This window comes from Mustela lutreola, chromosome 1 (genome assembly GCF_030435805.1).
Source record: "Mustela lutreola isolate mMusLut2 chromosome 1, mMusLut2.pri, whole genome shotgun sequence".
In the NCBI taxonomy this organism is placed as follows: domain Eukaryota; kingdom Metazoa; phylum Chordata; class Mammalia; order Carnivora; family Mustelidae; genus Mustela; species Mustela lutreola.
The window spans coordinates 101,225,787-101,247,433 of record NC_081290.1 but is presented as its reverse complement, the minus strand read 5'-3'; the positions used below and the strand labels follow the sequence as shown (position 1 = coordinate 101,247,433).

The 21,647-nt window shown below is 47.1% G+C and overlaps 1 protein-coding gene and 1 long non-coding RNA gene across 12 annotated transcripts in view; one reads left to right on the top strand and one right to left on the bottom strand.

The window, feature by feature from the left end:
* Window positions 1-5,383: 5,383 nt before the first annotated feature.
* The window catches only part of LEF1 (lymphoid enhancer binding factor 1), a 119,866-nt gene continuing 103,602 nt past the window's right edge, over window positions 5,384-21,647 (bottom strand). For 4 of the 7 annotated variants that reach the window (XM_059171290.1, XM_059171308.1, XM_059171338.1 and 1 more), the window contains 2 exons: window positions 19,741-19,789; window positions 5,384-6,481 (listed from right to left, as the gene is read on the bottom strand). In XM_059171290.1, coding sequence (XP_059027273.1) covers window positions 6,402-6,481; window positions 19,741-19,789 — 129 coding nt within the window. In that variant the 3' untranslated portion in view covers window positions 5,384-6,401. Of the gene's footprint in view, window positions 6,482-19,067; window positions 19,109-19,740; window positions 19,790-21,647 lie in introns of all 7 variants that reach the window. The other 3 variants (XM_059171298.1, XM_059171316.1, XM_059171332.1) reach the window with 1 other exon arrangement.
* Window positions 6,481-21,647, top strand: part of LOC131829497 (uncharacterized) — a 30,820-nt gene continuing 15,653 nt past the window's right edge. For 3 of the 5 annotated variants that reach the window (XR_009352877.1, XR_009352875.1, XR_009352873.1), the window contains exon 1: window positions 6,481-20,265. This is a non-coding gene — a long non-coding RNA (uncharacterized LOC131829497). The remainder of the gene's footprint in view (window positions 20,266-21,647) is intronic. The other 2 variants (XR_009352879.1, XR_009352878.1) reach the window with 2 other exon arrangements.

Sequence of the window (21,647 nt, the reverse complement as noted above, 5' to 3'; positions counted from 1 at the left end):
GTATAGCCCGTAACATCTCCAGCTATGATAGATTGAGAGAGATTGAATGAACACATCAGAGCAGATGACCCAGTACGATCCAGATTCTGCCCTTTGGGTAGAAGTATTTTGTTGATCTTTGGTCCAAAACAGATTGGTTAGTCCTGGTTACCAACTGCTTCCATGAGCAGAAGACATAATGTTCATATGCTCTATGGCTACAGGTGATCCGAGAACAACACGCTTCATACCAGACGAAATATGTTTAATAAATTCTAAGCCCATTCAAAGGGAAATGCATTTGTGAGTCATTTCCTGTGTGCGGGCCAGGTGGCGCTCTCATTTCCCACTCCCTGTAGCCTGTGGGGGTCTGTGACCTCGCTGTTCAGCCCAGGAGGAAGCGTGTTCACAGGGGTCAAGTGCACAGTACCCAGCAGCACTGGGAGGGGACGCTGTTCCCCTCTGTGGGACTCCAAGCTCAGGTTTTCCCCACCAGGCCCCCTCTGTCCTGGTGGAAGACCCTGTTTCCTTGCCTTGGGTGCAGCCCCAGCTGACCACCTCGAGCTGCCGGAACACTTGGCAGTTGTCAACAGGGACTTTCCCAGTTAAAACCCCCCTTCTCAGGGCAACCTTTGAGCTGCCACCTCTGTGTTTTGCCTAAGGGGGCCCCTGATGGTCACCATGTCCTCCATTTCCCTTCGTTAACTCCTTGGAGAAGGTTACAAGGAGTGACCCAGACATTAAATGATCACACAGATCCGTGCGTGTTCACATCTGAGAACAAATGGAAGGGGCAAAAAAGAACTTTTTTCAAAGTCTTTTAAAGTTTTTTAAAGTCCAGATTACCACTCAGGGAGAGGATGCATGTATGTGAGAGCAGGAGAACACTTGGAGATGCTGAACAATCTTAGTGGAAAACCTTTTCTCTAGGGTCTTGCCCATTGGCAGGTGCTCAGGAAGAGTGTATTTCAGTGGGCACATCGATCATTGCTTTTACTTTTACTTTGGTTGCTTCATGCCTTCTATGGTAGAAAATATCATTACAGTATAGAACATATTATGAACAATTATGAAAATATCATTACAGTATAGAACATATTATAGAACAATTATGTTCTATACTGTATACAATGACCATCACACCAGGTCATCACTGCCGCCCACAGGTCTGCTGACGATACCCACCATTCGCATTGTTTCCTCAAGTGTAAGTCAACAGCAAGTTTTCACTTGAGTTCTTCAACTCCGACTAAAAGTTATTAATTCTGTTTTACCTACCACATAAAGCGTTCACTTAGTTGATTCGTGCCTGCAATGTTTATTCCAAGTAGTAGCTCTTGCACGCCCACCCATCTGCTCTCCATTCCAACGACTCCTGGTTGCGGAGCGAGGTCATGCAGGTCTTCCCAGTAAAGCACTGTGCAAGTTTGGAACCACTGCTTCCAAAACAGTACCTGCTAAGCCATGGCCCACCTGCCAAGGATCTTCTTTTGCCCACAATACATTTAGAATCACATCTTTCTATTCCAATTAAGATGCTCATGTGTATGGGGTGTATGGTGGCTCAGTCAGTAAGCGTCTGCCTTCGGCTTGGGTCATGATCCCAGGGTCCTGGGATCGAGCCCTGTGTTGGGCTCCCTGCTAACAGGAAGCCTGCTTCTCCCTCTCACTCTCCCCCTGTTTGTGTTCCCTCTCTTGCTCTGTCTCTGTCAAAAAAAAAAAAAAAAAAGAAAAAGAAAAAGAAAATGCCCAGCTGTAGTCAAACTACTCAGTTTCTACTAAAAAACAGCTTAGATTTTTGCATATGTATGTATACCTAGAACTTAGCTGGGGTTTTTTGAAGTATAATTACATATAACAGATTATTGGTGTATGTATAATATAGTGATTTGATATTTGTAGATAATGTGAAATGATCACCAAAAGCCCAGTTCACATCACCATCCCCATAGTTGCAAAAGTTTTCTTTTATGGAACTTTTAAGATTCTCTTAGTAACTTTCAAATATGCCCTGCAGTATTATTAACTGCAGTCACTGTGCTGTACATTGCATCCCCAGAACTTACCTAAAGATTTTATGTATTAGCACAAGCAGGGAGAGTGGCAGGTGGAGGGAGAGAGAGAAGCAGACTCCCCGCTGAGCAGGGAGCCCGATGCGGAACTTGATCTCAGGACCCCGGGATCATGACCCGAGCCCAAGCTTCACTGACTGAGCCACCCGAGCTCCCTGTGCTCCCCGTCCCAGCCTTATTTTATTACTGGAATTTTGTACCTTTTGACACTCTTCACCCATTATTGCCACCACCCTGTCTACCCACCTCCCCATCCTCAGGCAACCCCCGATCTGTCCTCTGTATCTGTAAGCTCTTGGTTTTCTTTGAGATTCCACATCTAAGTGAGATCATGCAGTATTTGTCTCTGGTGGACTTACACCAGGTAGCATAATACCGTCACAGGTTCTACCCATGTTGTTGGAGATGTTAGGATTTCATTTTGTCTTCGGGTTGAATAGTATTCCATTGTGTATGTTATACCCTATTTTCTTTATGCATTTCTCCATCGGTGGATTGCTTTCATATCTTGGTGACTGTAAAGGGTGCTGCAATGAATATGGGGGTGTATGTATGTTTTTGAATTAGTGTTTTTGTTGTCTTTGGATAAGTACCCAGAAATGGAACTGCTCGGTCCAATATGGTAGTTCTTTTAATTTTTTGAGGAACTTCCACAGGGTTTTCCACAGTGTCCGCCCCCGTTTACATTCCCATCAACAGTGCATGAGAGCTCCACACCCTTCCCACATGTGATTTCTTGTCTTTTTGTTACCAGCCATTCCACCAGGTGGGAGGTGGTATCTTTGTGGTTTGATTTACATTTCCCTGATGACTAATGATATAGAGCATCTTGTCATGGACCTGTTGGCCATTTGTTTGTCTTCTTTGGAAAATGCCTGTTTGGATACTCTGCCTGTTTTTTTTAAATCAGAGTGGTCCCCCACCCCCATGGAGTTATAGGAGTTCTTTATATAGTTTGGCTATTAACCCTTTATAAGAACTCTGAAATTACGTTTCATGGGGCAGCTCTTGACATTCCTTAGGTTTTTATGTATGGAAAATGATATCCTGTGGCAGAAGTGGTAAATGTAATTTGTAGAACAACTACTATGTCATGTGGAACATTTAAGTTTCTCTTTTCTGTCAGAACCCTGCATTACTCCCTCCAGATTTTTCTCCTTTAAAAGGAAAGCCACACAGGCATCTTGTTACTGCTCACAGGCCCTTGATTAGAGGTTTCCATGTTGTCACAGCCTGAGACCAAACTCTGGGGAAAAAAAATTATTGTACTTGGGACATCTGTAGTCAAGAAACAGTTCAAAGGCCCCTTCAAACAGCTCAACAGGTAGTTGCCAGCAACCTTAGCAACTTCACACACTAAAACCAGGAGGAAAACACCCCTTCGTGAGGACCAGCATGTCAGCTGTGACCTCAGAGGAAGGCAGTGTTTCCAGAGAGGCTGACCCATCCTCCTACTCTTGGCACAAAGTTCATCTCTGAGCTTGCAGGGAATGGAGCCAGATCACTCCCAGATCAAACGAGGCAGAGCCGGTGGAGCATCCCTCTGCCCACAGCTGCCCCCAGGATGCCTTCTTTTGGGCCGTGCCCCTCGGAGACTCCCAGCTCTCCTTGCCCACTCTGCTGCCTGCAGAAAGCAGGGTTTTGGTAGAGTGGGCCAGGAATGAGCACCGAGCTCTGACGTCAAAGATATCTGGGAGAAACAGGTTATTCTAGAAGGAATGTAGAAAACTAGAAAGGAACCAAGTTGGTGGAAGGAATGACTCAAAGCTGCAAACGATCCCATTCTTCAGCATTTTTTACTGTTTTTTTGTTTTTAAGATTTTATTTATTTGACAGAGATCACTAGGTAGAGAGGCAGGCAGAGAGAGGGGCCAGGGAGGGTGGGGGATGGGCTCCCTGCTGAGCAGACAGCCCGATATGGGGCTCGATCCCAGGACCCTGGGATCCTGACCTGAGCACGAGGCAGGGGCTTAACCCATGGAGCCACCCAGGTGTCCTTTACTGTTTTAGGTCATAAAAATGTAGATGAACCACTGAAGGAGGGAGGACTTGTGGTGGTCCATTTTCAGCTTCGTGTCCTTGCTCATACTTGGTGAACAATTTTTTTTAAGAGACTATTACTAATCCGTTTCCTTCTAAGATCCAGGGGGAGCCAATCACTGTGTTGGTGTAAGTTTTTTCTACTCACCCCCCTCCCCAAAAGTAACCCATAAGTATCACCTCCTACACCATTTTGTTTAGATTTTCTAGTTAACTCCCATAAGGAGCTTGAATGGCAGCATTAGACTGTTTGGTTCGTGTTATTAAGAAGAGTCAGATGATTTTCAAAAATGAATATGAAACCTTTCTAACAAGTAGGTCTCCTGAACATAATGGAGTTTCCTCTGGTTCACGTTCAGGACTAAATGATGAGGAACTGGAGAGGTTCCAGAGGATAGTAACAAAAATGATTAAAGGACTGATGATGAAAGGTTCAAGGAGTTGGGATCACTTAGCCTGGAGAAGAGAAATTGGAGAGGTGATTTCATGGCAATCTTCAAGTACAGTCCGTGGAGGGTTAGTACAAGTGTGGCTGCCACCTGTTCCCCAGCTGTACCGGAGCCTGGGAAAGGGAAACTGACGACCCTTTCAGCAAGAGATTTAAGTTAGACCGGGGTATCGGTGGTTCTCAAACTAGTTCAAGATATGGCAACCCGTAAGATACTGGTTTTAAACTTTAAATATGGTTTTTGCTAAGTCAGCTACTGATTTATATGCTAGCCTAATAAAAGCTTAAGAGAAAATTACGGAATAGAAACTGAAAACTGGGATAATGTTGATTTTTGGGGGATCAGTGGGAGTTAAAACCTATCTTCAGCATAGGACCCCTTGCTTTGGGGAGCCCCGTTTTGAGAACAGATGAGCTCTGATGATGGAAAATGACCTGCACACTTGCCGACGGCTGGAGCCCATGAGGCTGGTTTGTGGTATTCAGAGCAGAAGAAACTCACTCCTGTCTGCATCCTGGTGGCCATCTTCTTTCCACTGGCCCCTTTCTAGGTCTATACCTGTGAGGACTGCGTGTCCTGTGCCTTCCCACAGCAGGGGCCGGGCTGCCCCGGGAGAAGGCTGCATGGCGGCACGCCTCGGGTGTGGAAGAGTCAGCTTGGGCCTGGCCCGCAGACTCGGTTCATCACCACCAGCTCTGGAGGGTCAAGGAACTTCACTCTTAAAGGAAAGGACACGTTGTTTTAAAATGTTTTATTACAAAGCTTCTTTTAAAAAATGCTCAGCACGTTAACTCAAACTGGAATGACAAACGTTAGATGGCAGTTTGGGGCAAAGGCTGTGCCTTGTTATTTAAAAAAAAAAAAAAAAAAAAAAAAGGGTACATCAATGCTCATTTTAACAACTGGCATAAAATCCCACTAATTGGCTAATAAAAACAGATACAAATACAGAACATTTAAAGTAATAACAATTCAAGTGCTGGGCTTTTTACAACAAGGGGGTGAAAAGGAAAGAAATGAAAATTCACTGCAAACCGGCCTGCTCAAAGTATCAGTTAAGGTTTACCATTAAACAAAGGTGATCAGAAGAAAAAGAAAATGGACTAGGACTGCCCACTGCTACTGACAGGGTGGGTTTGGCTGTTCCGTGGACTTAGCTCTATCAAACACCTCACAAGGACGGAGAGGCCACTGTTACAAGTAATTCACAGAGAATCCACTTGTCTGACAAGATACCGCTCAGAAAAGGGCGGCTTCTTTTCATTTTTTATTTCAGACTTTTCCAGATCTTTGAATTTTACTCAAAAGCTCATAGCTAGCAAAATATACAACAAGAAAGTTTAAACTAAAAAGTGAAAAATTTTTTAAAAATTCAAGTTAAAAAAAAAAAAAGCAAACACAAGATCAATCCTTTTGCACTGTTAAATAAAAGCTTTAGGAGAAAGGAGGATGGGGGGAAAAATGAAGACGGAAACAAAGAGGGAACTCTTCCACAAAGTCCCCCACCAGGACACTGGTGATGGATGTGCTGGCTGCCGGCTCCAGTCGCTCCTGGCAGGCGGATGTAGCCAAGTTACTGTCCTTGCCAAAAGGTTACAGGTATGGACGCAAGACGCTCTGGGAAGTGCACGCGGAGAGGAGGGGGCAGCTGCTCGGCCTGCTAGCATTCTCGGGGGCTCTGTACTTCTCGTTTAGGAAACCTTTACACTTTATTTTGGAACTTGGCTCTTGCAGAAGATGAAAGGGGGTTTGGCAGTGATTGTCTTTATGGAACAGCGTCTCTAGCATTGACCTCAGGGTGAAGGTGGTGTTAATTCTCCACTGGGGTCGACTGGACAAGCCCTGGAGACAGTCTGAGTTTTCAACAAGCTTCCATCTCCAGCAGAGGTCCCGGGGTCGCTGCCTTGGCCTTGCACGTTGGGAATGAGCTTCGTTTTCCACCTCAAGAAGGAACAAATGAGAAGCTGTTAGTGTGCATGTGCACAGGCCTTTGGCCTCTGTGGTATACAGTACATGTCTTAAGATCTCTGCACTTAAGAGTTAGTCCACTTTGTTGACTTGGGTGATGGCTAAAATGGCTAGCCCTATGGTAGCCCTAAGTCCTCGGACTACGTTAGAGGGTAAATCTTACTTAACAGAGACTTTGCTTTGGTTCCACATGCGTGTGCCTGTGTGCACGGGGACATGGAATGACGGAACCCCTGGCAGGCTGAGCAGTGTTAGGGCCATTGGCACTCCAGCCACCTGGGAGCTGCTCTTATCATTAATGCAACTACTGTCAACACTGTCCCTCAAGAGGACGGATGAAAACTGTGAAGAAGTGATCTATGTACGTAGGCTGCTACTGAAATTCACAAAACAGGAGCAAATCAGCCACAGAATGCTGGGGACTGTAGAGGCCTGCAATGCCTATTCCAGTTCCCATTCTCCTGTCGAGCTAGCCTTTCCCTGTTTAGCAGGCCAGCACCTACTATAGCCCTATCGGGTCTGAAATTTCAGCAGGGTACAGAGCCTGCACACAGGAGAATCAAAGAGTCAGGAAGGACCCTACCTTTCCAAGGATAAAGGAGTAAAGCCTGGACCCACGGGGAAGGCAGTCCGCAGACCCCTATTCACATGTGCTTTTGCAGCACAGATTTTCAAAGGTTTGGCTCACACTGCCAAACCTTTCCAGATGAGAAACGGCCTCACAGGCCTGGGCTAGGCAGCTGAGCCGCCAGCTGCTGGGGCCAAGTGAGGTGATCAGAACGGACTGCATGCTGAAGGAGACGGGATGTCCCTCTGCCGGGATCCAGCCCGGCCCCAGCCTCAGGCTGAGGACCGTGCCCGCCTCCCAGCCCCCGCTCAAGGAGGCCGCACTGTCTGGGGCAGCACTGCACACTTCCAGCCCCCCATGCCATCCTGGTCTTCCCCTACCCGCCTCATCCGCAGGGCCTTACCCTCTCCCTTTCTGGAGCTGAGCACACTCGCATGATTACTAAGACAAACTGGGCTGTCCAGAGTGGCCATGTGCTTCCCTGGGAAGAATCTCAACATCTCCTAATAAAGCCGTTTCTTTCTACAGCCTCCTAACTTCCCACTGTTATTTCATTATTTCAGTGTCCTCTTAATAACTAGTACTAAAATAAATTGGCCAAGAATTTGTCTTTGCTGTCAAACAAGACCGACCAAATGTGGTTGCTTCTTTAAGATGCAGGACCATCGGGGCAGACCAAGTCTTACCTCCGAAGGGGAGACACGGGGGCCTTACAGAGTTGCTCTATAGATATAAAACAGGTCAAATCAAGATTCTTTTCAAGAAACCACAGGCATGAGGCTCCGGAGACTGGAGACTTCCCACATCTAAGGCTTCAGTGGGGGGCTGTGGCTGGGCCGGGCCAGGCGAGCCCCAGCGCAGCCCAACCCACCAGTGAAGTCGGTGTCATCAAAGCCGGCAATTACGCTCCCGCTTCAAAGGCGGCGCAGCAGAGCCCATCGTACAGATGTTAAGGCTTGGGCTCGGCCGGTGTCCCTTGGCGGGCCAGTCCTCGAGGGTTTGGAGACGGCACACGACAGCCCCCTCTGCCACCTACCCCCACTGGCCAGCTAAAACCTGTGAAGTCTCCTGGACCAAACTCCAATCTTGACAAAAAGAGGCCACCAGCCAAATGGAACCTGGAACTCAAATGGGGAGAGCCCGAGTGGTCAAGGGGCAGCTAAGGAAGACTGCCCGAGTAGCTCGATTTCTGGGCGATAAACAGCACTAACTCCTAGGCTTTAGCAATGTCCAAGCCTCGATGCAAAAGCAGGGAAAGACGGGAGTTTCCTTCTCTGTACGCTCCAACGTGAGGAGCTGTTGGAAGATGAGTGCTTCACCAGCCCGCTCCTTGGGGTCCACAGCCCAGCCCTCTGCCCCAGGCTGTCCTCCTGCAGCAGGGGCCAAGGAAACAGGCCCTTTTGTAAGGATGAGGTGGACTAGAGGAGGGTCAGCTCAAGCTTTCGGGGCCAAGCTGGGGGCAGCAGAGCCGGCCTGTAGGAACCACAGGGGAAGACCGGCCCCCAGCCCCATGACTCAGGTGATATCATTTCCTTGTTCAGAAATGCCGAGGATCCCAAAAAGATGGGCTGGAACTACAGATCCTTCTCCCCCCTCCCAAATGTTACTAGTAAAGAGGAAGAACTTAGTTATTACCTGAAATTCGAGGGGAGAGTAGCAGAGAGAAGAGGTGAACAGAGGCAGATTTTAATTGCAAAAACTGCCTTAGAGCAGCATGCCTCACACCTCGCGCCAACTGCCTAAGTCCTGGTGCCTGGCCCAGGGGCAAACTGACAGAAACCTGTTATTTCAGGACATGAACTCTCCTGTTGTGCAATGCCGTGTCTCTGAAGGAGAGTGGCACAGAGGGCTAGAGCAGGCTGCCACAGGACCCAGCGTGACCCGCCCTGGCATCGCGGAGGACACTGAGGCACGTGGTCATTAAATGATCGGTCCAAGGGGACCCCTGGAGAGAACCCAGGCCTCCTGGGCCCATGGGGGTCACAGCCTCATGGCTTTCCTTGTGACTTAGGGGTGGCCTTGTGTGCATGCTGGTGAGGGAGAAGGAAGGAAAACCATGTCCGGTGAGTCCTGATGTGCCAGACACCAGGACACATACCTGGTATGCACGGTGTCCTGTCATCACAATGGCTCCCTGAATTCTTGCCCATTTACAAATCAGGAAATGGGGTGCTGTGTGAGGTTGAACAAACTGACCTAAGGTCACCCAACCTCTGGGTGGCAGCATTTGTTCTTGAGCCCTAAATACATAGCTTCTGCACCATATCTTGGAGCTAAATTATCATTCACTTTCTTTTTCTCTCCTGCCTACCTTCCACCCACCCGTCTGTTCCCAGTCCACAGCACGGTGGAGGTGGTGTGCATTGAGCTCACTGCCCAGCCCAAGACGTTACGGCCTGCTGGAAAGCAGGATGCTACTGAGAACAAAGGGCATAAGACGTTAACTCTGAAATTTAAATTCTCCTCTAAGATGGAAAGTGTAACCTATAAAAACCAACTCCAGCTCCTTGTAGATGAACACTGCTCGGATTTTGGAAAAAGGGAAAAATGATCATACACGGTGAGGAAGGCGGCACGGATCTCCTTTCTGCAGCTGAGGTCAGCGGAGTCCCAGCCGGGGAGACCGGCCAGTCGGCTAGCCACAGGCTCGGATGCGGGTCGATCCCCAGGACTGGTTGGAAGGGGTGGGAGGAAGGGAGCAGCGTGAGGATGTGTCTTTGGGCCTGTGCTTGGGTCCATGTTCTACAGACGGAGGCAGGGGCACTGGATGCATGCAGTTACCACTCTCCCCACCCCCACGGGTTATTCAAAGTGAGCGTCAACGAAAGCAGACTTTGCAGTGTTGAGAAGACCCTGAGGCAGGCCCAGGACCATTACTAACTTCTCTGGGGGGAGATCTCTAGCTGCTGCGACCGGTTTCTGTTGCACCTGCTCTGTGGGCACACAGATCACATCAGGGGGCTGTGCCTCCCAGGGCAGGTCCTCCAGAGCCTTGCTGCTTCTGGAAACAATACAGAGAACTTCTCGAATAAAGGGTGGAATAAGAGAGCCTCAAAACTTCATTTGAGTTCTATAAATTGAAGTGCTTGAGGAAGACAGTAACTAGGTAGACCCACCTTATGCTCCCACCTCCAACTTCTTTATCCAATTCACATTTTTCTGTACGTCTCCCCACCAAAGATGCTAACTTCACCTTCTAAACATGAAGCAACAGAATCAGCACATCCTTGTTTTTTTTTCCTTTTCAGACCCAGATTTCCCTGTTAAACACCTGTGAGTGTGTGCAGGTACTCAGGTGTCTCGGCACGGGGGCCTGGGGAGGCACCAGTGTGCTGTGGGCTCTGGGCAGAGCTCTGAGGACAGCTCTGGGCTGGGTCTGAACACTGGCTACAGCGTACTACCCCATCATCTCAGGTAAGTTACCAGAACGTATCAGTTTCCTTATCTGCAAAATGGAAACAGTAAGCTCCCCCTTCATGAAGGAGGTCGTGTGTACGGTGGGCGGGCAAGTGTTTGGCATCTGCAGGACATAATAAAGGTTCGTTACTGCAGCAGGTGCAGACTGGGGGGCAGAGACCGACCAACCCAGGCTGGAGCCTGACCCTGGTGCACGGTGGTCGCGGGGCCCTGCTCCTATTCCTGGGGTTTGCTCACCAGCCTGCAGGCCTGAGGTCTCCCCTGCCCAGGGCTGGCCCAAGACGGCACGAGGGACCCCAAGCAGGGGCATCTCTCAGAGCATCCGGGACACAGAATGTGGTCCAGAAATGTCTGTTCTATTCCTGAGGCTCCCAACCTCAACATGTTTGAGGTAATATGCAAGATTCATACTATTTATAGAACTTCGGGTGGAGAATTAAGACCGGTAGAAGAGTTCTGTAAAATGTCTCTTAGGAAATATAAAATATCTCCAGCAACACAATAATTGAGAAAAGTAATCCCAAAAGGGCAGCAAAAATTTGTTATTATTCTCAAAGAACAGACCTAAAATTTTAGAAAGTGTCAGGTTAGTACGAATTAAAACTTAAGTGAAAAGGTGAGCAGTATTGTCCCACTGAAATGCTCTCATTTTTCACTCTTTCTGCCAAAAAGAACCAAGCTCACGGATGTTGTAAAGCAGGGTCCCCCTCACTCATACGGATCTCAGTTAGCTGGCAGCTTCAGTCCTAAAGAAGACAGTTGAGGAAAGCAAGCAGAAAAAAAAAAAAAAAAAAAAGCCTCAAGCTGTCACAGTGCTATCGCAAAATTCAGACACAAACCCAGCACACTTTACCTTTCCTTGCAAGAGGGACCTCCACATCCCAACTCAGAGCCCATCTACTTTTAACTCACAAATCATTCAAATAAGCTTCTTTTCCTTGTTCCTGAATCTACACAACAGACCAGAGGAACCTATTACTGTAGGGGACCACAGAGTCCCCGATGACTAAGACGTGTAAATTATGAAGAGCAGATTTCTTAAAATCCCACCTTACTTGCGATCACTTAGCACAGTGGCAAACAGCACCCATTCCTTGTTAGCATACACTACGTGCTCTGTAAAATAACAGCAGAGAGTATTAAGAAATACTTAATTTTCATGTACTCTGTTGAAAGAGATTGAGGTTGCACTCAAGAGTTAAACAAATTACATGTTTTCATACTTAAAGTAGTAAACCCAGAGTTCTCTGGGAAACCATTACCCAGAAGGCTCATTTCTTCAACAGTTCCAGATGGCTCATTGAGAAAACCATTCTTTTTAAACCAAATTTGTCCAAAATAATTTTCTTGTTCTATAAACTATTCTTAAGTGCATTGATCTTAATTCAATTGCACGCTCTTTCATGAATAATACTAAATATTCCAGGTCTCAAGAGGGTTTAAAGGAGCCTCTTCCTCTCCTATTATTTGCTAATGGCATGTGACCAACCTTGGTAGCCGAGGGTCCCGTTCCCTGTTTGTTTCCCCAGGCAACTTCAACACGATTCCAGCTCTCCTGACCATGAAAGAGGGGAGAGGAGACAGAAAGGATGCTGCAGCACAGGAGAGATTTCTAAAAGCTCTCACCTGTGCCTTCACTTGGGCAGGGTTGGCGAGAGACGATCACCCTGTCTGCTGCTCTGGCAGACCCCAGCCAGCTGCTTCCCAGTGAGCGGTAGGAGACACATGTGGGGTTGCTGCCTAACTCCCCTCTGGACTGTCCCAACTCCAGTACAGCCGTGATGAGAGCGATGTGCCCCAACGTGACCCTCCCCTGTGGCTACAGCTGATGATGGGTTAAGGCCGAAGTGTGACCCACGCTGGGCTTAGCGGAGTCCCTCCCCTGGAATTGGAATCATCTCTTTGGGACACGGATGCGAACAATGTGAAAGCTTGGGAGTTCTGGACATGTGGATCAAAGAACTGAGGAAGTCAATCTACAGAAGGGAGGAGGAAGCAGTTCTGGGGGACAGATGTAAGAACAGGCCCTCTTCTAGTCCTCTCCCTGGGCCACATGCACTGCTGTCTTGGCTCCCACAAGATGCTCCTGCATCCTTGCAGTGGACTTCCCCATTCTCCTTATTCCAGCATGGACTGTCTCTTCTTGCCATCAAAGGCTTCCATCATATGAGTCAGTATAAAGTGTCCTAGAGAATGGTCAGAATTGGAAAACCTACATTCAACACAGCAGAGTCCAGCCACACAGTGTCATGATGCGGCCATCTCTCCCTTCAGGACAGTGTGCTCAAGCCTGCCCCTCCTGCCAAACGTCTGGATTTTCCTTCCTGAATGTTATTATTACAGAGTTCCTAGTAAGAGACATCGTAATCAAGTGTCATTGCCTTGTGACTCCTCTACAAGGTTTCTACGAACTTGTGACAAGTTTAGCAGGAATTTGTAGACAAACATATAAGGAAGGAAGTCACAAGAAGGCTGCTGCCTCAGACAGAGAAGGCGTCATTCGGGAGCCTCTCCAGCCCGCCAAGATCTCCATCTTCTAGGAGAGCAGCCTGCCAACCGTGACATGACAGATGCCACATCAAATGTCATACCAGCAGCCACTTGGCAAGATCCCAGGCAGGAGGCTCCTCTCTGCTCTCGCCTGCTGCCCCTCGCCAGCCGGGCCTACTGCAGGGGAGCACTGGGCCCACGTGAGCAGGGTAGCCCCTGGTGCCCGATGGAGGCAGCACAGCCATGTCTGCCGCTGCTGCTCTGTCCACAGGGGTCCTCTCCATCTGATGGCCCTTCGACTCCAGGCCTTTGGCTAACTTCCTCAGAGCCCCAGCACGTCTCCTGCTTGTTCAGTGACAATTCTAAGTGCTTAACAGACTTACTGCCAAGCACGTGACAAAAAGATAAAAAATGGAAGGCAGGGTGTCATTTTTTTCACTTTCCCATTTTCAAAGCCTTAATTTTTACTTTGAAACTGGACGAGGCTAAGATTCCTCTGTTTCTGACCTTCTTATTTTGTAAGGGCTTGGCTTTGCTTTCTAACTGACGGGTCAACCAGAAAAATTCCTGGAGGCTTACTGATTCCTAATGACTATATCTGCTCTTGGGGCACAGAAGTCAGAGCAAAGATGAGGCAGAAGGGGCAAACTCACCAGGACAAGCATCAAAAACTTTTTCTCAACGAGACCACTAAACACAGACCGCTCCCCGACTCCAGGAAGGCACAGGCTCTGGAAGACCTTCTTCAGGCCTCAGCCCCATGGCCAGTCCTGAAGGGGCCTCCAGCCCCACGCTGAGCTCTGTAGGGAGGCTGGGTAAGCCCCTGCGGCCCCAGGTCCCCAGGCCTCCATTAACAGCTCACCAGGCTCCCCAACATCACCCACCAATGGAAAGTTAGAGTTTTTAGAAGACGTAAATCCAAGCGCTGCACAGTCAACTGCTATATTGTCTACGGCACTAGAAATTACCTCTTCCACACACCTCTTGGCCCCAGGGATATAAGGCGGAAGTAAGAAACAGAGTTTTCTCAGTTTGTCAATTATGCAAGGTAGAGATTACACCAAAGTCAAAAAGCTATGTTTTGCAAGTATGTTTACATATGGGTGCCTGTGTGTATCTCTGTGTGTTTCTATTCTAGATAGCTGGTTCTTTCTCTTCAGCTAGCTCACTGATGTTATATAATCAAGTATGCTGAGGTATCATAAAAAAAATGTCTTTTCAGTCTATGTGATTTTAAGATGGGATGTTTGTATTTGTTTTGTTAAAGTAAATGTTAATAAGCCATTTAGGTTTTTAAGTTGGTAAACTTGGGAGTGATAGTTCTCTCCAGCCTTTTCAAAAATGCAAATTCTTTGCTTCTTTAACTCCTTAGGAATCTTGATTAAGTCAGGAAGAAAGGGAAGTTCAGTATTTGATGAGGATCTTGGACTTCCGACAAATGCTTGAGATGTTACATTCTCCAAATAAACTTGTATGGAAACACTGGAAACTCCCGGCAACGCGATCACTGTTTTGTCAAACCCAAGAATTCCCCTCATGACCAGACAGCTCAATGGTTACTTACTCCAGGAAGCCTTCCTTGACTCACTCTGATTTAGATACTTCTTATTCTATTTTAGCATAAGGCATCCCTCTCCTTTATAGCATAAAATGTTTTTATAATTACTTATTTTTAGGTCTTCACCTTCTTAAATTGAAAGCTCCTCCAGGAAGAGTCCATGGAAAGAGTCCATTTAGCAAGTATCCCCACTGCCTAGTGCAGTCCCTGCCTTGCCAGTGGTCCTCGCGATGTCTGAAGAACAAAGAAGTGATAGCATTTACAATAGTGGCCTTCCAGGTGCACACAGAGAATGTGTGCAGACTCCTTCCCCAGGGCGCTGGGCTTCCAGCATTCTGACAAGTGACAAGTTACTCCTAAAAGCTAAGGATGAATCTGGCTTTTTTGAAAAACTACCCAGCTTGGGAATGTCTAACCTCTAACCTGGAAGAATGTCATTCATGGAGCCCATTTCCAATTATCCTAAAAGTTGTTGAAGAGCACTGAGATTCGGTTGATACTCATTTGTTTCAACTGGATTTCACCAGAGTGGGTGTGTTTATAAAGCCTGGAAGTAGAAACACATGGAAATACAGGGACACGCTGGGTGTATGAGGAACTGCTCACGGGCTAGTTTCTACGTCGGCCCGCAATGGGGCACCTGCAATGATATTTCCCACCAGAAAATGAAAGCATCAGATGAAACATGTATCTTGTAAGAAGAGAAATGCAAGTTTTGGGGAGTGTGTTTCTGTTCACTGAGGAGAGCCTTTCCGTATTAAGTGGGGGGTATTTTCCTTACTGTAACTAGTCCTGCACTAGTTCAGAAGAATGGGAATTCTCTAGCCTTGGTGAGACACGCGTGGCCACCTGAGCTCAAAGAGCTAATGCAACAGGACAGCAAGATAATGTTAAGTTTCATTGTGTAGCTAGATAAAGAAACCCTCTCACAAAATCTCTGCATGCCGAAGTCACAGGATGTTCCCCTCCTGGGCATGAGGTTCCAGCAGCTCTGCCTCACGGAGGAGGAGACTTAGCTAATGCTCAGCACCTTCCCTCCAGACCCAAAACCAGTCTTGGGAGATTTAACTCCTCATTGTTGGCAGGATTAGCTCTAATCGAACATCTGATCTGGGCTTTGCTTGTTCCGACTGGGAAGCCAGCACTTGTGTGGCTGTAGTCTGGCAAACGAGGCTCCAGAGGCTCACGTTAGTGGGGAATCCAACCCCCAAACTAGAGGGAGTGTTTCTGAGGCGCCCGCGGGGGAGAGGCAGGAAGGCAGGAGGTAACCTACACAGAACTGAAAATCAGCCACACTGTCTACATGTCATTTTCCAGATCAGACTGCTACTTTGACAGAACCACTCAGAGAACAAGGACTACAAATCAGTAAATACAAGAGACCCAAGTCACTTCGACGACACTGGGAGGCAGTGCAGACCATGGCAGAGCTAAACAGGTCTGGCAGCTGGGAGGCCCCGGATAGCTGGGAGCCCAGAGGCCTCAGGACCCAGGGAGGAACCCAGGTCTCCCGGCTTTTAAGGACTTACCCCCAGGCCTCACATGGTTGGGGAGGGTAGGAGGGGCTTTCCAGAGCCTGGGTGGCCTCTTCCCAGTCTAAGCCCTTTCCACAGAGCAATGTTCGGCTCCCCACGTCTTTCATTTCTCTGCCACTGCTCTATTCCAGAATCACACACACAATACCCTCCATTTTTCAGGGATAACCAGCTATCACCTTCTCAGAAGAGCCTTTCCTGACCACCCCACCTAAAGCAGACCCCCTAGTCAGTCCCTGTTTTATTTTTATGACCGCGCTCATACTGTCCTGTTAATGCAGTAACTGCCCTCAGCCACGTAAGCACTGCGAGAGCCTCGCTCAGCACGATCTTCCAGGTCTTACGACGCTGTCTGGCATCTGTTAGAGGTGCTCGTAACCACTCGCTAACCAGCTCGCTAAGTGCTGACCACTGAGGAAACAAGTCAACTGCCTTACGTACAGAAGTTTCTGAATTCCCAGAACAAAGGGGAGTGGTGATGGCAGGAACAGTATCATTCTTAATTTACTACAATTTTTATGAATGCAAATCAGGAGCTCCTCCCTGCAGTTCTTATCAACTGGCTGGCAGTGCTGCTCTCTGAAAGGAGGCCAGTGGCTTCAAAAGCTGCAGGATCAGCCCAGCAACGGCAACAAGAACAACACTACAGACTCTGATAACGTGAAGGACACCAGCAAGCCAAAGCAGCTGCTGAGACTGGGGCAGAGGTGGGTACACAGGGGAGGCACTTTGTCTTTCTGGGATAGGGTAGAAGGAGCACCTTCACTTCTAGAAAAAAATAAGTGACAAGAAAGCACAGTGACAGCTGTGACATTACAAGATGTCTGAGATACACTAGGACAAAATACACTTTGCCTAATCTTGTCTAAAATACTACATAATGTTGATTAAGGACACAAAACCAAATACCAAACTGTATAGAAACCTGTTTCTGCATGATTTTTGACAGAAATAGTGTTAAAGATTTTGGAGTGACCGTAGGTCCTCAGGACACTGTACTTGGGAGGGTTGTCCACTGAGAAGCAGAGCATGGAACGGCTGCTGCCCATACCTAAGTGTTCAGTAATTAAAAGGACAACATTCTCTAATTCCATTTAGTGGCTATTAATGGAGGACCTTTTCTGATCTGGCTTCCCAGCTGGGTCATTAGGGACCCAGAGGGGACAGTTGCAGGCCCTGTGTCATAGTAGAGGTAATTCTAGTAGCAAGTATGTACACATGCTTTTTGCATTTGATTTTTGCATTCTCTTTTTTTTAAACATGGATATCGTCTGTGATACCAGTTTTCAGGTATCTTACTTGGTCATCTGTATGAAGGGAAGATCCTCTTTTCAGAGAAAAGGCTACCCCTCAGCTTAGAAGAGTTTTGATATCATAAAACTACAATGATGGCATTTTGAAGAACCTGGGGAATCGGACTCAAGATCAGGAACGTTTCACAGAGGAGAGGGCAACTGGGTTAGGTCTCAGTGAGCGATGGAGGGAAGAAGGCAGGCATATAAGGTACATGAACAACCACTGGCGGTGGGTATTACTCCCATTTCACAGTTGAGAAAAGTGGACAGTGAATAAATAGCTCGAGGAGACGACCCAGGCAAACAGCTGATTGGAAATTCCTATCTATCTGGTACCAAAATGTCAATAAGCTTCTCTGGGAAAGTCCATTGAAATTTCAGCACCAAAATGGAGTTCTAAAATATTAAGTGGGGGTCATGTGGTTCTAGCCAAGAACCCAATGATCTGAAGGTCTCTTCTCATAAACACTGCATACCCACCCTTCCTTCCTTGGAAGAGGAAGGGAGCTTTGCAATCAAGGGACAGCATGTGCGGCAGCAGCGGTATGTGAGGGGAACTGCTAATAATCTTGTTTGGACTGAGCCCAGGACTCTTGATGGCTAGGATGGAGGCGAGGAAGAGAGACCAAAGGGAGAGGCCAAGAGAGGGTACAGGTAGAAAGAACCACACTAGCTGGTTTGCACTTTATCTTCCAGACAATAAAAAGCACTGTGTTTTAGCAAATCCCTCTTGGAGCAACATGGAGGCTGGATTGGCAGAAAAGTAGCTGGAGGTGGGAAAATTATCCAAAGGCTATTCCAGTAATCCAGACAGACAGTAAAGTGGGGGTGGGGGCCATGATGAGAGGAAGGACTCAACCAACACAGGCCATGAGGACAGACCCGACGGAACCTCGATGTGGGCAGCTGGAGAGGGAGCAGAACTGAAGGTAGCTCCTTAGGGAGCAGGTTGTCACTGGAAAACATGTCAATGTATATGAATTCAAAGCTCAGCATAACTAAGTCACCTTACAAAGCCAGGTTCCCACCAGGGCTGGTGGCCAGTTGGTCAAAAATATGGTCACTACAGTAAACAAAAACAACTAAACATCACCTATGAATACTTGACTGGGATCCAGCAATGCTCACCAGTAAAGAAAAGAGCCTGATTGCAGAATACAGTTAATCAAGTCTCCATGCCATATTTTTAAATAATAGAAAAAGTACATAAAGCTCCTCTTTCTCACTAGAAGTAGATTACTTTTAAGTATCTACATATCATCTCCACTGAAAAGAAGTCTCTAGAGCAAGCCCTTCTGAGTCCTGGGCTGGAATGGGTCTGGGCGCCTCACACACAGCCCTGGGCTTGCAGAGTAAGTAAGAGGCCTTGGTGGTTTTGTTGTTTTTTGTCCTTCCGCAGGCAGATTTGCCATTGGTCAGTAAGGAACAGCTGAGAAGAGTTAGGGGAAAGGGAAAGAAGAAAGATTAAAGGGGCAAGAGGGGAAGGAAGAAAAGAAAAGAGAAACACACACTGTATTACAAAAACATAGCCGGTATAAAAACCATCCGATTTTTTAAAAGCACTAATTGGATTTTGATGGGAGTTTCCTTTTTAAAGGAGCAGTGTTGAATGCATCAGCGCGAGCAAGGAGGTTCACAAGCAAGTTGCCTTTGTTTATAACTAACGTCAGCAGGAGGACCAGAGAATCATTCTTACCATGTTTCAGATGTAGGCAGCTGTCATTCTTGGACCTGTACCTGCAGAAAATTGTGTCTTTAACAAATTTTTATTGAAGCGGTTTTTTGTACATTCCAAATACGTAGTAGCTACAACATCATGTGGACTCATTTGCTTTACTTTTTGTGGTTCTTATACCAGCCGTTTTTATTTGTGCAGTACAAGTAGTGGCCTGCCTTTTAACGAAAGAAAAAGTAATAAACAGGACCTCACTGGTTGATGCCTTGAATTAACGTCCAGGAAACTGTTGTCATGTTTTGTAATTTCAGAAAACCCAAACCACAGAAAAGATTCTCAGGGACACATAAAGTAGTGTACTACAAAATCAGAACAGATGCTGTCACTGTGAGGGGCTGTGGAGACAGAAGCTCAGCAGAAGTGTCAGGACAGAGACAACGACAGCAACAACGAGACACAGGCTACTGCAGTCAACAACCAGGATTCTGGGGACAGGGTTTGGGGAAGGAGCGCTCAGACGTACCTTCACACAGTCACATTTAAAAGAAAGGTCTTTTAGACATTTTTAAAGACTGTCAGGAAGGAAAGCAGAGTTTAGAAAACCACGGGTTACAGGTGCAGAAGATACAGACTGCTTTAGAAGGTGTTTGTTGCACGCAGGAGAGCGGGCTGGGAGGTCACATGGTATGCCTACCTGACGTCGATTCCTGGAGCTTCTCTCTCTTCCTCTTCTTCTTCTTACCCTGGAAGGAGATGGACACACGGTCACGTTAGAGACTGGGCTGTGATCACAGGCATGAAGGGACACAACGGTACAAAAGGCAGACAGGCAACAAAGAGACAGAAGTGCCTCATTCTCACTCTTTAATTGACCATCTACACCTAGAAACAGCAAAAGAGAGAAATTCTTCCCTCTTTGTGACCTTTGACTCCCCTGCTTCGTATTTTACTATCAAAACTGACAATGGAAGTGGTCTCCCACGTACACACTACGGTAGTGTTGTCCTAGGCCTGTGACCACAGATGCCCACTCAAGCCAAGCCCACTTACGGAGGTGTTCTGTTATCAACTGCCACACTCGGAACCCACTTCTGGTAGTGTTCATGATAAAGCTCCCTTCCTCTCAATTCCACCATGTCATTAAAAATTCACGATTTTAGGTGAAGACCCTTAGCCCCCATGGCACAGGCATGACATCATCAAGGATAGCGGCACAAAGGTAAGACTGAACCTGAGGAAATGAACAGTGATTTCAAAGATACTTCTGGCGAATTTGGACCTTGTATCCTAAAATAGACACAATAACACAAATACTCCTGCAATCTTAAATACATCTTGAAATCACCCTCACAGATTTACAACTTTAAGTCCCATTTATGGTATTCTAATGTTCTGTTTTTCTTCATAATTTCCCCTAAAAAGTAATTATAATTGGGAAGAGACACAGTACATATTCAGTTTCTGTGTACAGTAAATGGCCACCCGGGATTAGGATGGTATTTTCACAGAACTATACAGAACACACATCACATCCAATAGTTCTAGCTTCTGTCTGCTGTGATAATCACATTAACTACATAAAACTGTAAGATTACACTGCATATCCTGTGTGAATGTATAAAAGTCTGTGTTTTTATGCACCTCAGGATAGTTTCTCTACACGTCCCATGGCCTGACCACTGAAGCTTTAAAGCTTGGGGAGCTTGACTCAAACTATCCTCGGAAACAGCAGAGATTCATGCCTCTGGGAAATGGCCTATCAAAAATAATGGAGTTGACTTTAACGCTGTTATTAAAAGCACTCTGGGAGGAGGGGAGCAGACAGAAGCAGAGCAAGAATGAGAAGAATGCTTCTCAAGGGCTTCCCCTATTTTCCTTGCAAATGGCAGAACTGTGGTTTTCAGAAGATACTATGAGGTTGTTTCATGTGTCAGGAACTTCTCACTCTCTCCTCCGGGCTCCCATTTACCCTTCAACACTCATGTCAAGTGCCAGCTCTTCCAGGAATTGTGTCAGCCCTGCTCACCTCCAATCTACCCTGGTCTGGTCTGTCCCCACCCCTCCCTCAGGTGGCCCTCACTGTCAGAACCCAGCCCCTTCCAGAGGCTGCAGCAGGCCGGGTCCCTCAGGCCCTCCCCACAGGGCTCTTGGCTCCAAAGAGCACCATCTGAGGGTCTCAGCACATCTCTGCTGCTTTGTGCAGGCCCAGTGTACCCAACCATGGCCTGAGGTGTCAGACCACTAGTGCCTTTGTGAAATGACCTGTATTAGAGTCTCAGTATGAACCACCGTTTCAAGAGAACCAACATTTTATGCAGACAAAAAAGACCTAAGTAGTTTGGATGTTCTGATGTCAGCTTCTACAAAAAACTCATTTTTGCATGTGGTTAATATAAAAATATTCCTCATTAAAATGATATATAATACTGGGGATATTAAGCATTAAATTTAAAAAACTCTAACAGGGACGCCTGGGTGGCTCAGTTGGTTGGACTCCTGCCTTCAGCCCAGGTCATGATCACGGAGTCCCGGGATCGAGTCCCACATTGGGCTCCCAGCTCCATGGGGAGTCTGTTTCTCCCTCTGATCTTTTCCTCGCTC